General features: G+C 36.4%; 1 protein-coding gene across 16 annotated transcripts in view; it reads right to left on the bottom strand.

The window, feature by feature from the left end:
• The window catches only part of KIAA0825, a 259062-nt gene that overhangs the window by 111294 nt on the left and 131664 nt on the right, over positions 1 to 16104 (bottom strand). For all 16 annotated transcript variants that reach the window (XM_083817020.1, XM_083817019.1, XM_083817027.1 and 13 more), the window contains 3 exons: positions 15059 to 15215; positions 10707 to 10862; positions 6598 to 6692 (listed from right to left, as the gene is read on the bottom strand). In XM_083817020.1, coding sequence (XP_083673146.1) covers positions 6598 to 6692; positions 10707 to 10862; positions 15059 to 15215 — 408 coding nt within the window. The remainder of the gene's footprint in view (positions 1 to 6597; positions 6693 to 10706; positions 10863 to 15058; positions 15216 to 16104) is intronic.

The raw sequence follows: 16104 nt of genomic DNA, 5'->3' as shown, positions 1-16104 counted from the left end.
AATTTCCAAGTATTAAAAAGGAGCTCACATTAACTGGGATACATCAGTCCTTTCCTTTTTAGCATCAGTTGTTGGAGAATATTATTTTATTCATAGGATTCATCAACATGTCTGCAGGAGAGATAGACTGCTAACAACCAGAAAAGTCTGAAACATACTACATATGGGAAGTCTCACCTTTCACCTCACTTTCCTGTGCAATTTGTGCTAAAGTTGTATCCATAATAATGGCTGAAGTGGCATTCAGATAATATTTACAGAGTATCATCTTTCCTTTTGCTTAGCAATATACATTCTGTCACCAATACTTTAAATCTGCCAGGCAGGAAACTAAGCTGTTTTTGACAGATCCTTTGAGATCAGAGTGTAGTTTCATTAGCCGTATCAGAAGAAGATAAACAGAAGAAGGATAATTCTTATGTTGATGGATCTGACATACAACTTCTCATTGACCAGCTTATTTATGGAAAAGAGTCCTTGCCTGTCCAAAAATCCAAGGAACTCTTTTTTTACTCCTTTTTCGATCCAGCACCAGGATCTAAACCTTACTCTGTGCCCAACCAAGAGATGTGCAGTGATGAATTAACACCTTTCACCTGTTTCTTTTGATTTGGTAACAGTGGGATACCATATTTGCTAGCCTCCCATGTATATTAGAAAACCTGTTCACATATACATCATAAGGGCATCCATTATAGTCTCACCAAGCAGGTGGTAATTACTACAGTATTAATGGCATCACAGTTCTCCACCAACACATCATTAATAGTTGACATGTAGCTTTAACAACAATATTGATTTCCAATATCTGGCAGTGTGGATACAAAAGGTCTAGGAGCATCTGCAGTTTAGAAGAAGGCTTGACTAATACATGCAAAAGCACACTAGACATAACACTGGCATGCTCTGCCATGCAGATATGGCCTCTATCTTGGCATCATGCCCGTAACTCCTCTTCCACTATTTGTTTCTACTACAAAGAAAATTGTCAAAGAACTTGCTACCTTTTCATATGTATGGTATCTTCATTTCTCAGACTTGGGCTTGTGTACATTTGCATAAAAATCCTCCACAAGCAACAAAGTGCATGCAGTTTGCTGACATTCTTTTCAATTTCAAAACTACATAATACATTTTTCCATGTGTTGATAAACTGGATTTTAAAAGAGCATTTTCTGGATATCTAGATAATCAACAACACAATGAATATAAACATTTTCTATAAATAGTTCACCATATGGCTACCATTCTCAACAGATGGTGTCTGTGTATCCACTAGAATATACAAGAGTTATGCAGATTTTGCCCTGCAATCACTTGAAATTCGAAACAAGATTTTTTTTTTTTTTACTTAATTTCAGTTTTATTAAGCATAACCAATGGTAAAAAAAATAATAAAAAAATCACCTAACTAGTGCTTGAATGGTAATGCCATAACTATATTAACAAATTAGTTCATAAAAGGTGAGTAGATGGTTCTTACCAAGTATAGTCAAAAGGATTTAAAATAGAGACACTATGTACAAGATCAACTTCGACAGCATGAAAGGATTTTCTTTACATTAGCATTGCACCCTAGTGCCAAGGATAGTCTTTGCCCTCCTAAACAACAGTTTCACACGTAAACAGTGCCAGCCCAGTAATTTATCAGACAGAATAAGGCCAACAGCATCCTGGCTTGCATAAGAAGCAGTGTGGCCAGCAGGACTAGGGAAGTGATTGTGCCCCTGTACTCGGCTCTGGTGAGGCCGCACCTCGAGTACTGTGTTCAGTTTTGGGCCCCTCGCTACAGGAAGGACATGGAGGTGCTCGAGCGAGTCCAGAGAAGGGCAACAAAGCTGGTGAGGGATCTGGAGAACAAGTCTTAATAGGGACGGCTGAGTGGGCTGGGGTTGTTCAGCCTGGAGAAGAGGCTCATCCGTGACCTTATCGCACTCTACAGGTACCTTAAAGGAGGCCGTAGCGAGGTGGGGGTTGGTCTGTTCTCCCACATGCCTGGTGACAGGATGAGGGGGAATGGGCTAAAGTTGCACCAGGGGAGGTTTAGGTTGGATATTAGAAAGAACTTTACTGAAAGGGTTGTTAGGCATTGGAATGGGCTGCCCAAGGAAGTGGTTGAGTCACCATCCCTGGAGGTCTTTAAAAGACATTTAGATGTAGAGCTTAGTGGTATGGTTTAGTGGAGGACTTGTTAGTGTTAGGACAGAGGTTGGACTAGATGATCTTGGAGGTCTCTTCCAACATAGATGATTCTGTGATTCTATGTTAAGAAGAATTCTGAAGTTATAAGAATGTGGGTGTTTGTGCATATTTAGCACACATATTTTACCTAATTCTAGCAGAAAACAAATTTATTAGTTTATGATAGTTTCCCTAAAGTCAATATATAAACAACTCCAGATTTTCTACTCTACTTTGAAAAGTTGCTGGGCAGTTCGAATGTTTCTCAAAGGAACACATTTCTGGACATCGTTTGTCTTAGGCTTACCTGGCAAGGTTTTGGCCAGAGGGGAAGGAAACTGCAGGGGCAGCCTCTGTGAGCAGAGCCCAGCAGCTACCCCATGTCAGAGAGGAGCCAGCTCCAGCTGCTCCAAAATGGACTCCCTGCTGCCCAGAGCTGGGCCATGAGTGATGCTGGCTGGGCTCTGGGAGAGCAGAGTTAAGGAAGGGAAAAAAAATCCTACTATGGTACAGCAGCTGGGAGAGAGGGGTGAGAAATGTGAGAACCAGCCCTGCAGCCCCCCAGGTGAGTGCAGCAGGAGGGCAGGAGGTGCTCCAGGCAGGCAGCACAAGTTCCCCTGCGGCCTGTGGAGAGGCCCCTGGTGGAGCAGGCTGTCCCCCTGCACCCACGGGTCCCACACGGAGCAGATCTCCACGCTGCAGCCCGTGGAGGAGCCCCCGGTGGAGCAGGTGGATGTGGCCTGGAGGAGGCTGCGGCCCATGGAGAGCCCCCGCAGGAGCAGGCCCCGGGCCGGAGCTGCAGCCCGTGGAGAGGAGCCCACGCAGGAGCAGGGGTCTGGGGGGAGCTGCCGCCCGTGGGGGACCCGTGCTGGAGCAGTTTGCTCCTGACGGATGGACCCCGTGGTACGGAGCCGTGTGGGAGCAGTTCCTGAAGAGCTGCTGCCTGTGGGCAGCCCCCGCAGGCTCAGTTCGGGAAGGACGGCATCCTGTGGGAGGGACCCCACGGGGAGCAGGGGCAGAGGGGGACCCTGAAGGAGCGGTGGAGACAAAGCATCAGGGACTGACCGCAGCCCCCATTCCCTGTTCCCCTGTGCCGCTCGGGTGGAGGAGATGGGAGAGTTTTTCTCACTGTGGCCCCTTTGATTCTTGCCCCATCCTTCTGCAGGGTGTAACCAAGTGGCTGCATGGATGCCTAGTTATTGGCCAAGGCCAACCCAGCACAGTCACTAAAGTATGTTCAAATGTTGCATTATCTACAGAGGGATTGTATCAACTATCGTCTTAACTGTCTGACCAACAATCTGCACAGTTTCTAGATAATGACTTAGCCAGGCAACAATATTATTTCCTTTATGAGCAGAAGGGTCATTAAAAGTTGTGATAGCCGTCAATTAAACAGTAACTAAAAGCACACAGTCTTCTTGTCTTGATACACGTTAGAGGCAAGGATCTCCCGTTTGATCATGAAAATAGCTGAACATTCTTAGATGAGTGCCAGGAAGATTTGGAAAAGCAACATGTATCTCTGTGAAACTACTTGAGACATTTTTGAAAACTTGAGTAAATCTAGTACTTCAAATTACCTGACTGGTAATGGGCTAACTTATTAAAAGGTATTATTTTAAGTGTAATTGAAAAGTATGTTTTTTGGTTTTGCAGCTAGAACTCTTTATATATAAAAAGAATAACAAATAAAACCAGGAAGGAAATGAAGTAATCTATATATGTCTTTCTGATAGATTTTTAAATAGTTTCTAAAGGTATGAACTGTAAATATGTATGAACATTATTTTTTTCTGTTTCTGCTTATTGCTCAATTCAAATAAGCTATTCTTGACAGCCTGCTATATTCGATAACCTTGGAATAAGATGATGTAATTAACAACATACACCTGTCATTTAAGATCTTCTGAACACTTACTTTGAAGGTCATAGGAATGGGTGCAATAGATTCATGCACTCATGTGTAGCCAACAGTGAGCAGTATACAACAATTCATTCTGTTTTAACCAGTCTTTTACTTTCCCCTAACCACCAACCAATTAATTTGCCTACCACTTGCTGGCTCTGGGACAATGCTCCCATAACCCGCTCCCACCTAACTCAGTCATTAACTAGGTTAGAGGAGCATTTCCCTTGTAAATGAGTCCCCTAAGCATTTTAAAACTTTTTTTTTCCCCCCCAGAAAAGTGAAAGCAGAACATACCTATTTTGCTTCATATACATCAGACAGTATTTTTCTTTAAGTATAAAAATAAAGAGACCTCATTATAGAGGTAGAATAGAACAGGTAAAATATTCAATAGAACAGGTAAAAATATTTTTATTTGCACAGAAGTAACTGGTAAGAGAAAGCTTTAGCGTGTGTTAAAGAAATGAGTGCTTGTACTCTTAAATTACTGCCCTTGGTTTTGTTGACCTCATCTTAGGAGGCAAATAGTAAAAACACAATGGAGGAGGGCAACGTAAGCAGGAGGTCAAAATAAGGATCACGCTAAGTGAGTACGTGATTAAGACCTAAGCACAAGTAAGGCTGAGATTTATGAAGTTTTAGGAAGAAGCATGAAGCATTACGTAAAGATAGGGCCTACCTGAGTCATTGTAAAGCTTGCTAGAGTAACCACCAGACCAGCAAGAATTGGTCTAGCTAGCTGAAAACATGAACAGAAATACTTTATCTAGGCTAAAATTTGAGTCATATAAGGATAAGCTGGGTTGGAGATGCTGGTCACTGTGGGAGATATTAGGATTAGCAATTCTGCTTAACGCTCACAATGGGTTTAGATGATCTGTTGGTCTGTAAAATAGAGAGGAGCGGTTTGAATAATAAATCCATTAGATAATCATTAATGTCTTGCATAATGTCACTTCAAGATGAGAATTTTCATATCATGTAGAAGGGCAGTGAATGGAGACATTTTCAAATTAGGAAGGATGACAAAAATTAGGGCAGTTATTGGAGGGAAAAAAGAGAAGCAGTAGATGATGTGATAAAAACGTAATACAGAGAAGGACAGAGAAGGTATACACATGACTTCTTTCTAAACTTTGTACAGGGATCAAAAGGAAAATGAAATGTGTTTAAAGACATTGAAGAAGAAGTGACCTCAGAAAAATGTTCCCTCTGCAAAACAGTTCTCTCTACTCCGTTTGGCTCATGTTGATGGCATCAACACAAAGGGAAGTATCAGAACCATCTTAAGTCTAAGACTGTCTATTAAATTCTCTTTTAAAAGGACAAACTAGTTCATTTTTAAATGAAGGACAGGAGTCATCCTGAATCATCAGGAGAACTATCAAATAAAAAAAGTAGTGCTGAATTGTCTCTGCCATTTAACATAAAAATGGCACTACTGGTACAGACCAAGATCTCCACATAATCGCATATTCTCCTTGGTTCTGGGTAATAGAGGACATCAAGAGAAGAACTGACTGGCAAAATGGAGAGCACATTTTTGCCAGCATAACTTTCTGTGCAATTGTATTACAATTTTGGAAAATAACAATTCAAGTAAGAGAAAAATTTATCATAGCAAAATTAAGATGAATGGAAATAAACTGCAAGAGTATTTTATATATAAAATGAGGGCGCAGTTAAGTGTGTAGGACATTAATTTCTAGCGATAAATTAAGAATGTGAGAAAAACAAGTATTTTTGACATGCAAGTAATATACTTTTGAAATCATCACCAGTTTCTAAATAGAAAAACAATTCACTTTAAAAGGCAAGTGATACAACCATAATAGATATTACCCTTATGAGGATTCAGAATTATGAAGGGAATATTAAACCTTTTGGTTCACAACATATGTTTTCCAGTTCTTACAAGGCTATGTAACAAGTATTTTATAAAATACACTCGTTTTTTCCACCTGTAATTTTCTGAACTTTAAAAATTGCTCTTTCTGACTTTAACAAGTATAACCTCAATTTAATATCTCCTTAGATGGCAAACAGATATAAATTTTAGAAGTAAAACACTATTAAAATAAGTTTCATTAGTTAAAACCTATTAAAGAAATATTTCATATTTCTAGCTATACTTTTCATGCCCCCAGATGAATTTAAGACTCATTACAATTTGAACAAACATCCCCAAAGTTCTGTGTTGAAATCTCCGTTGGCTGTATAGCTCTAGCAAAGTTAACAATTACTCATTTCTTTTCAAAGCACAGTTTATGGGCAATATCAACATAGATTCATGTCTAAGCCAGAAATAACTATGTCTTCAAAACAGGAATTCATCTTTGTATGAATCAAATACACAAAGACAGGAACTTAATTTTAAAACTGCATATTTAAAAATAAATCTATAAATTATTTTATAAAGTTCACCAGAAAACTATATATTCACTGACCATTTTAAAGTAAGGCAGACAAGTGGAAAGTACAGTTAATTGCCAGAATCCCTTTACCTGTGTGCCAGCAGCACCCTGAAGGTCATCTGCTTCAGTCCCAAATAATTTGGCAGGAAATTTGACCAATCCCAGTTCCATTCAGTAATGGTTGACTGTTGATACATGGCAAGAAGCTATTGTTAGTTATTAATCAGTGTTAATATCATCAGTAAATTAAAGCTCCAGCTGTGATATACTAAGCAAGAAGGAGGGGGGTCTAGAACAAGGACTTAGACAGACGATATCAATCATGTCCACAGGAGAAGGTTTTTATTCTAATACGACAGCAATTAATTTATAAATCCATTTGGGAATGTAACCATTATTTATAAAAAGATAAATCAATTTTTGAACCGTTATTCTTCCAACTGTTAATGGCATTCTGCCCAACCACTTTGTCTGAGAGCTTGACTCTTTGTTTGGAAAACAAAATAATTGCCAACTTTTTATGTAACAGAAATTTTTATTTTCTGCTATCAGCAAAAAGTTTGTCATGAAAATCTTAGCATAGTTGGAATTCAAGATGTAACCTGTATCTTAATTAGAGTGATGATTTACTTGTTTATTTTTTTATAAGGCACTCCAGTCACCAGATGGTTATTATAAACAGCAGTAAGTCTGGACAATATGAAGTAATACAACTCTATGCTGCTTATTTAATAAGTAAAAGCAACATAAAATAAGGGTGGGCAGACAAAAGACCACGCACCATATTCTTATGTTTGTAAAATAGTAACTGCTGCATAATAGTAATTTTCATTGTCAGGACTGGTCAAGTAGTGATTACAATTCAACATTCTTGGGAAGGGATCATTAAAAAAAATATTATTGTAACACTAAAATACCACTCAGTTAAAAAAAAAAAAAAGATGGAGTTAGTCATAACAATGGTAATATAGCTAAATAGGAAGACTGAAGTGTGTCATGCAGTATATATTTTTCTTCTTGCTGACAGCACTTGGTTGTTCTGGGAGAGCAGAATCAGTGCAATCCCTTCCAGGTAGTCCCTCCCTTTCCTTCCACCTTTAGTTATTCCCTTCCTTCTTTTCATTTTCTTACTAATTGTCATCTCTGGGATGCACTTAAAATTAACATATAAAAAGAAAGGTGAAATACAGAGTCAGAAAGGGAGGTTAGGAGAAGCTAAAGAAGGAATAACAAAATAAAAGTGGAAAATAAACAAAGAAGAAGAATCAATGAACATCTGATAAACAAGAAATAAGGAAAAGATTCCACTGAAAGAAGAGTGGGAGAATACAGAGGAGAAAAGCAACTGTTCAATACTCTGCAATGAATTAGAAATTAGTAAATACAAAGGAAATACTTGTAAAATCAAGCAAGATAAAAAGGAGAAGCTGAACTGCCAGTAGTGGCAACTAGGAAAATTTATTAGTCTAACAGATAAAATTCAGTCCACCAGGCTGATCAATTCTGTGGAAAAAAAAAAAAAAAGAAATAGAAAGCAACAACAACAACTACACACACAAAACACCTCCATACTTCAGAAAAGGGAAAATAAATATATATATATTTATTAATATATATATTTATTAATATTTATTAATATATATATATATTTATTAAATATTTTTCTTCATTGATACTGTTGAGACATTGTACAGCCTGGACTTAATCTTATTAGACAATAGAGCAGCAGCACTGGCAGAGACTGAGGTGTCAGGACAAATTGATAAAATCAAGAGCAACAAGTTACTAGGACCAGATGGTGATTATTCAAGATTTTTGCAGGAATGTAAGAATGAAATAGCTGAATTGTTAACAGAAGTGACATACTTCATAGAATCATCTACTGAACTGAGGGTTAGAAGGTAAAAAGCATTACATATCTTTAACAAAAATCATAGAGTTGATCTCAAAATAGCAGTTTTGTGGCCTTTGTTTCAGGAGCAGTAAAACTCATAGAAATTATAATTAGGTAGCTTGCCAAAGATGGCACAGTGGGGATGAATTAGCAAAACAGAACAGAAAAATCAACCACCCTAATGTATTGCAAAAACTGATCAGAAAGCAATATATATGATATGTTTGCTATAACTTATCTTTCAGAAAGCTTTTGAAATAATTCCATTTAAACAATCCTCTACTGAGGAAGCTAAGAACATGTCTACAGTTATAATATAGCATAGCATAATACAAACATTCTCTGGTCAACTTGCAGGACTCAATAAGCAGTATTGTCTATTCGTTTAGCCCTTCTTAAAGAGAAGTTTTTAAATACTATACAAAATTAACTCATCAGTAAAACAATGTGAAACCAGGATCACAATGGGCTTATTTTGACTTGGAATTTATTAAGAAACAAACGCTAGTTCCTGTATTGAAAAGACATCTGGCTACATTAGATTTAAAGAAAAAGCAAAAAATTATAAACTCTGGAAAAAAATTATAAACTTGATTATAAACTCTTCAGATTCATGGCAGTTGCCAACTACTAAGAATGAACGTAAGAAAAAGATGTATTCCGTAAGAAGAATAATTGTTCCTTGGCGGTGCTCTGGCATCTTCTGACAGTATTCTAGATTAGCAATAGTCTGCAAGAGACCAGACACCAAACTACACTGACCACTATTTAATAAATAGCACGTCCCACTCCACTAAATAAAAGTGTAATTTGTATTGAAGGGGAGAAATCTCTAAAAATATTATTAAGTTCAGGAAATATATCTGTCATTAGGAACAACAGTGGTGGCACAAGATACTTTTAGCTTTCACAGAATCACAGAATTGTAGGGGTTGGAAGGGACCTTGAAAGATCATTGGGTCCAACCCCCCTTTTGTGATCTACGTTTTTTTTTCTTAATTCTATGATATTTTTCCATATTCTGATAATAGACTTTATGCCAAAAGTTTACAAAATACAAAGTGATTTAATATGAACTATCCATTGTCATCTGTTGATTAATAGAGCACTACAAACCCATCATATAGCAGAAGAATTCTGCCCTGAGTTGTCACTACTTGAAGGTCTTATTCTACTATACTATCAATGATTTAAGGCATGTGAACTATCTTCTGCATTTCAAATTGAATCTGTACCCCCTTAGGTTCTGTCAAGTGAGGATATACATAAAGAGACCAGTGGAAGGAAAAAAGACACTTTAAAACATGTTTTTCTGGAATGAGAAGCCACGTGAAATTGATATTAATCTCCTTTTTCGGGACATTAGCACTTTGATTGTAACATGACAATGATTAAGTATTGATTAAACAAGTAGAAAAAAAAAAGAAGAAAAACGGGTATATTTTACAGCAATACAACTGGTGAAATAGACCAAAGTGTTCACAATTGAGAATGCAGATGATCCAAATTAAAAACAAAGCCGTACTGAAAAATAGTGTCTTTCAATCAAAAGTCTGTAAAGTGAATTTCATGCAACTTTAATGCCATTCCTTTTTAAATGTTTGAAACTGTAGGGGAAGAATCAAAACTGTAGACGATGGATTAGGAAGTCTTGAGAAACCATGGTGTAAGATTTTTTAGGTGTCCAAGTCCAATCAAATACAATTCGTTTTGTGAAATGAATTAGTCATGTGGGTCCCTGGTATAGGTTTATGCAAGTAGGTATATTCTATATATTTGTTATGATACCAGGAAAGTGACACAGAAATGCATGCTTTCACTTCTCCCCCCTCCAACACTTACTCTCACTTCTTTGTATTTCCAAAGTTTACATTACTGTTCAACATTTCTGTGAAAGACTCATCAGGTAAGACTCTAAATATGCACTTGGAGATTTGCCATGATTTTTCAAAGGACTAAGACTAGCCTCATCTACCATTACACAGATGTAATACATGTCATTGTTACTAATAGGTTTTCCTTCACTGTACTGAACTAACACAGAAAGTCTAACTAAATGCAAATTGCTCTTATATGCAATAATTCTGATAAAAGAAAAGGACAATAATGGCTTTTTGAACACCATGATATTGTAGAGAGTGCCCTCATTAAAATCCTGAGTAATAATATTCCTTTGCACTTCATCAAAAGTGAACTCATGTAATTAATTCCTTTTTCATAATTTCAGTCTCTGTCATTATCATGATCATAATAAGATTGACAAGTAAAAATTATACTATAACCAAGGTTTCAGATTTTCACAAACCTGATTGAACACTTTTGCACAAGATTGGCTGTACACCTGGAAAGGATTGAAGACAGCCTGCTCTTCTCTGCCCTTCAGTGTCAAAGGCAGGCATTGATTGGAGGTAACACTCTCTTCAGAGTAATTCTTACAAGACAGCTGCTCTTGCAAATATTCCTTTTAAGGAGAGAAAAAAAAAAAAAAGAATTACATGCCACCTAGCCTTCTAACTGAAATTTCCCAAATTTCAGGCATAACTTTACTGTGTGTTTCCTTATGCTAAAGGGGAAAATAAGAAACCTCTCTCAAAATAGAGACCTTTTCAAGAGTAATATCACCCTACAACAATAAATAACTCCTAGGAATATCGAACTGAAGCAAATCAGAATAATCCAATATTGTAATCAGATACTGTTTTGAATTTATCATCAGTGATGTTTAACAGTTCTCATTTAAGATATTAGGTCTATGTGGTAGTGAAGAACAAATGTTTTCTATGATCTGTTCTAATATATATCATCTCTTTTATATGATAAAGTATGCAGACATATTTGTTTTTTAGGCAGCATTACATAGTCACTACATGACTATAAAATCTGTTGTTTAAACACAGGAAATAAATACTCTACCACTCTTCAAAACTATTTTTAATTATTTAAGCGTTTGAAGACTAGAACTCATTCGTGATTTACATGGCAATTTTAGAAACTATAGTGTAACAGACACATGATTATTTTGGCCACAATCTTTTCTGTTTTCACTTCTTAAACTACTATGTAAATAAATCATCATTGCATGCCAATAAAGTGTTTTGATTAAATAGAACCATTTTACAAAGAGCTAGATAATGAAACACTTACAGATCTATTTGCTGGAAGGTCTATTGTGATTAAACTGTTTATTGTTATTAAAATGAAGTCCATAATAATAGGATTGCCATAATATTGAGCTCACTCAAGGTGAGTCTTCATTAAGATGGGTGGATACAAGTGTTCCTCTTACTTTGCAGTAATATTGAGTTAATAAAAAAAAAATCAGACTCTAGTGAGGGAGTGCGTAAACTACATTACATGACGCTGTACTTCTAAGTTGGTCTTTCTAAAACAATAATTTCACCATCACTTTAAACTGATCCAACTGTGGTCTGGCCTGAAAGGCATGAATTTCCTCCCAATCCGCATAGATTGTAGTTGTTTCTCCCTTGTGTTGGCACTAGCATATGTTGTGAAATCAGCCAGAAAAAAGGAAGGTTTCAGCCAGATAAGCAAGCCACACGATTTCTAGTACTAGTGCAAAGGAGGCCCTAAGAGTGGGAAAACACAAAGGGAAGAGAAAGAGTAGGACTGACAATTGGCTGCAACCTGTAGACAGGACTGCTTAAACAATCACAAAATCATCCTAGTGTATTTTTTTTAAGGATTTTTTTTTCTTAAATAGAACTCATTGCTTTTTCAGTTTAAACCAACAGTGTAATACAGCTGTCAAAACATACCAGAAGTCTTCTACCTATATTTTCTCAGCCTCCAAAAACATTGGTTTTTTTCCCCCTCCCCTCTCTTTTTTTTCCATTCATTAATTACTCCATGCCATAGCAAAGATTTTAAAGTCATAGTGAGGGGTTTATTTAAGAGATACTTCTACAAATGTACCTTTTTTTTTTTTTTTTTTTTTTTTTTAAATGTAGTACCTTACATGCACAGATTTCCTCAAAATCTGTAGATAGCCCTAAAGCAACCCAACCATCTGGGCTTCTCAGCTCCAGAAGAAACAGAATCTGTTGGTTTTTCAGAAGATATATTGGAACTCACTGTCCATGCTTGCTAGGGTTTTGAACATTGGAAGTTGTATACAGCTCAATTCCCAATACAGGAGTTTTCCTGTCTTTGGAATACTGTGGATTTATGCTTTGACACAGAGACTTGATCAACAATGATAAATGTATTACTTTGAGGACTCCTTTAGTACGGTACATTTTGTAGAGCCAGAAAGGGTAATGTTTCAGAAATGTGTTAATAAATCATGACTGTAAACATGTGAGCTATATCTTTACTACTAATGACTGGGCATGAAACAAAGCAGACAGAGGATTTGTGAGCTTGACAGCTCAGGAGAGTTGGTTTCTCTTTGATAGCAATTAGTGAAAATTACTCTTAAAATAGTTATTCTTCCTGATAAATACATGAAGGACTGTTGACCGTTCTGAGTTCTACACTATCTGTAACTGTCTGTCTTTATCACATTGTAGCTCTGTTTCCAAACACAGCTTCTAAGAATCTATATCCCTTTTCCCCCGACTTTCTTAAGAAAATTATTGAGAACCAAAGTTTTCTAACTCATCATTTTGTTCTCTATTCACATGCAGTTATTAATCACTGTAGCACAAAGATCTCCAAACTAATTTTAAGAATGTGACCCCTTGACAGTCCAAGAAGCCTACAAAGAAAAGCATGGACCTTCGAACAGATATCGTCTGTTTCATGTGCCCGACTACCAAAAACAAAATCTACATTATGAAAAATAATATTGAAAAATGCATTATCATTATACCACACTAAGCATTAAAATGTTTTGTAATGGTTTCAAAGCCAAGTTGAAGTAATGTTCATAAGTCCTTCTGTGCAGTCAAGCTGGTCATGATTTTATTATTATTATTTTTTTCTTTCTTAAATAAGGCAGGTTTTCTCCACTGAGAAATGTCCTATTTTTAATGAAGCTCACACTATCTGCACAAATTCAAGGAGAGACACCTGGGATGTGGAAAGACAGGATGAAGTCCCTCTTCCACCTAATTCTCTCAGCCTCTTACATCCTATCGGAGCTGCTCCACTTTGTATAAATAACTGAATACTCATAGGAGTGAGATCTTGAATCAAGGTCTCCAGAACCTGATATGGGCATTCTACCCCTTCAGCTAGAATACAATTCTATTTCTGACCCTAGAATTTACAGAATGGATTTTTACAGCAATTTCTACAAAGCGAAACAACTCCATCAAGGGAAAACGACAAAGTTCCATGCTGGTAGCTAATGGTCTGGCGGTTTGGGCATTTAGTTTGGATACAGATTCAATTCCCTGGTCTAAACCAAGAAGAATAAAGAGTTGAGCCTGCATATACAGTCCCTTAGGTGACGGCCCTAGCTACTGTATTATATGCTATTTTAGGAGGTCTTGCTCATCATCTTTTCTTCAGTTCATTATACTAAGAGTAATCCTGAAAGTGCTCCAGGTGAAAAGGTTTTGTTTGAACTGTATTACAGTAATAATTTTCACTTCACTTCCTGAACCATTTAATTGTTTGAGATGAAACTTGAAAAGATTCTGTATTGTATTAATATTAGGTTGCCATCTCTACATACATGCTTACATTGCTTCTAAAAGTTCCAAATGCAGATGCATAAAGGTTGCTTGTAAGCCTGTACTTAGGAACTAAACAGTTGATCTGATTTTCAGAAGCAAACTGCCTGTATGAAGCTGTTCTTTATTGCCTTCATATTGCTGCCTAATTGTTTTGTGCTATCATTTTTTTTTCTAAGCAAAATCTTGGCCTGTGCCTATATTTGCATTATTTTGCATTTAATTATAAACACTTCAGTATACTTTCAATGATCTTAACAGCACCTGCTTATGCATTCAAGGAATAGTAATTTAGTAATTAAAGCTAATAAACAGAACTTTCTTAATTAAGCTGTGTAGCTCTGTGTTATCATACAATTTAAGCAAACCTGCGTTTACTTCAGTGTATAAAATAAGAATGCTTTTGGTAACTTGCAGCAATTTAGTACAGCCTTAGAAATAACGATATAATTCTTTTACCTTACCGAAATTCCATGTGCAGCAAACAAATGTGAATTTGTTTACTGTAATTTCAAAAGCACTTTAACTAAACAGTTATCTAGATTAAGAAAGATTTGCATTTGGATGCGTTTACTTCCTCAGTACAGCGGTGAGGTTTGTTTGTTTGTTTTTTAAATCAGAAGAATTGATTTACCACATTTAATTTTACTTCCTGTAACAGTCAATTTTTCAATAGCCTTGCCATTGTGGTGTCTTTTTTTTTTTTTTTTCCCTTTTTTAAACTGTGCTTAAGCTCCTAAAATGTATCTATTGTCTACAATATAAATCTAAAGGAAGTTTATGTGCCATAATACAGTTTAAGTACATAAATAAAATCTACATTGTTTCCCCGTAAAGTAATCTCTTCTGTACAAATGCAGAAAAGCCTGAACTGAATGGATTCTATTACAATACAATATAGGATTTCATATTGACTTTAAGAAGCATTATCACCTCCTTGACTAACCCTTAGCTGCCAGCAGACGCTGCCTCAGGCCAGTACACACCTAATTGCTCGGTAAAAAGGCCGTTTCCCTACCTCATTGAGCTGGATGATGTGATAAATTTGCCTCAGGTACTCGCTGCCACCTGGTTTGTGGCAGATATCCAGGACCATCATGTTTATTTTCTGCTCAGTGAATCCAAGTGCAGTGCCTTCTTCCTCTAACGGTGCACTTTCCACTGCAACCGAGCCACTGGAACATGGAAAATTGAAAAATATTCTTAAACTACTAAAAATCAAAATATTAATGCAAAGTCAGATAAAAACAAGTAAAAATCCTTAAACATTTGGCTTGCACAGCACAAATGTATACATTTCTGAAACCTTCCCGCTAAAAAATGCTAAACAATTAAATGACTATTAAAGATAACATTTTAGTATTACACAAATTTTACCGATTTTACAGAAAGACCAAAAACTTAAAACATTCTTTACTGTAAGGACATACAAGGAGCAAATATTTTTTTATTTTCTTTTCCACTAGAGAAGTATCTTTGCCATTCCCAGTAGCATTTGCATTCGATCTTTTGTACATTTTTCTTTGCCTGTCGCTGCACATATTAAAGCCTAATTAACATGTCAGAAAGGTAGCCATTACTCTAAGTATAGGTTAGAAATTTTAAAATGAAGTCTTTTTCTTTCCACTGGTATGCTGGTAACCATTTCAAAGGTACCTATTTGCCACTTGTTGCACTTTTTGCCCTGTACTTTTCCTTTTTTTCCTTCTTAATAATGTTAGTGTCCAACTGCTAAAAAAAGAGAGGAAAAAAAATGAAGGTGACAGGCCGAAAAGCCTCAAAAAAAATGGACATTCAGAACTCTGACCATTATTAGACTGCTCTCTGGATAAGAACATAAGTTACCAGCTCTGTAGTTGCTTAATATTGTAGACTGGCAAAGTATTAAGAAAAAAAAAAAAAAAAAGAAGTACTAAAGATAATTCTTCCCTCCAATTTTTGAGCTGCAACACAAATGTATGTTGGTATCCAGACACATCAAGAACTTGAAAGACCAACTGAAAATATTACGCATTCTCCAATCTTTGTTTTGATTAATTTAAAGTCTACAAAATAAGCACTCTG

This window comes from Anser anser, assembly GCF_964211835.1.
Source record: "Anser anser genome assembly, chromosome: Z".
NCBI lineage: Eukaryota > Metazoa > Chordata > Aves > Anseriformes > Anatidae > Anser > Anser anser.
This window is presented reverse-complemented; position numbering and strand designations above follow the sequence as displayed.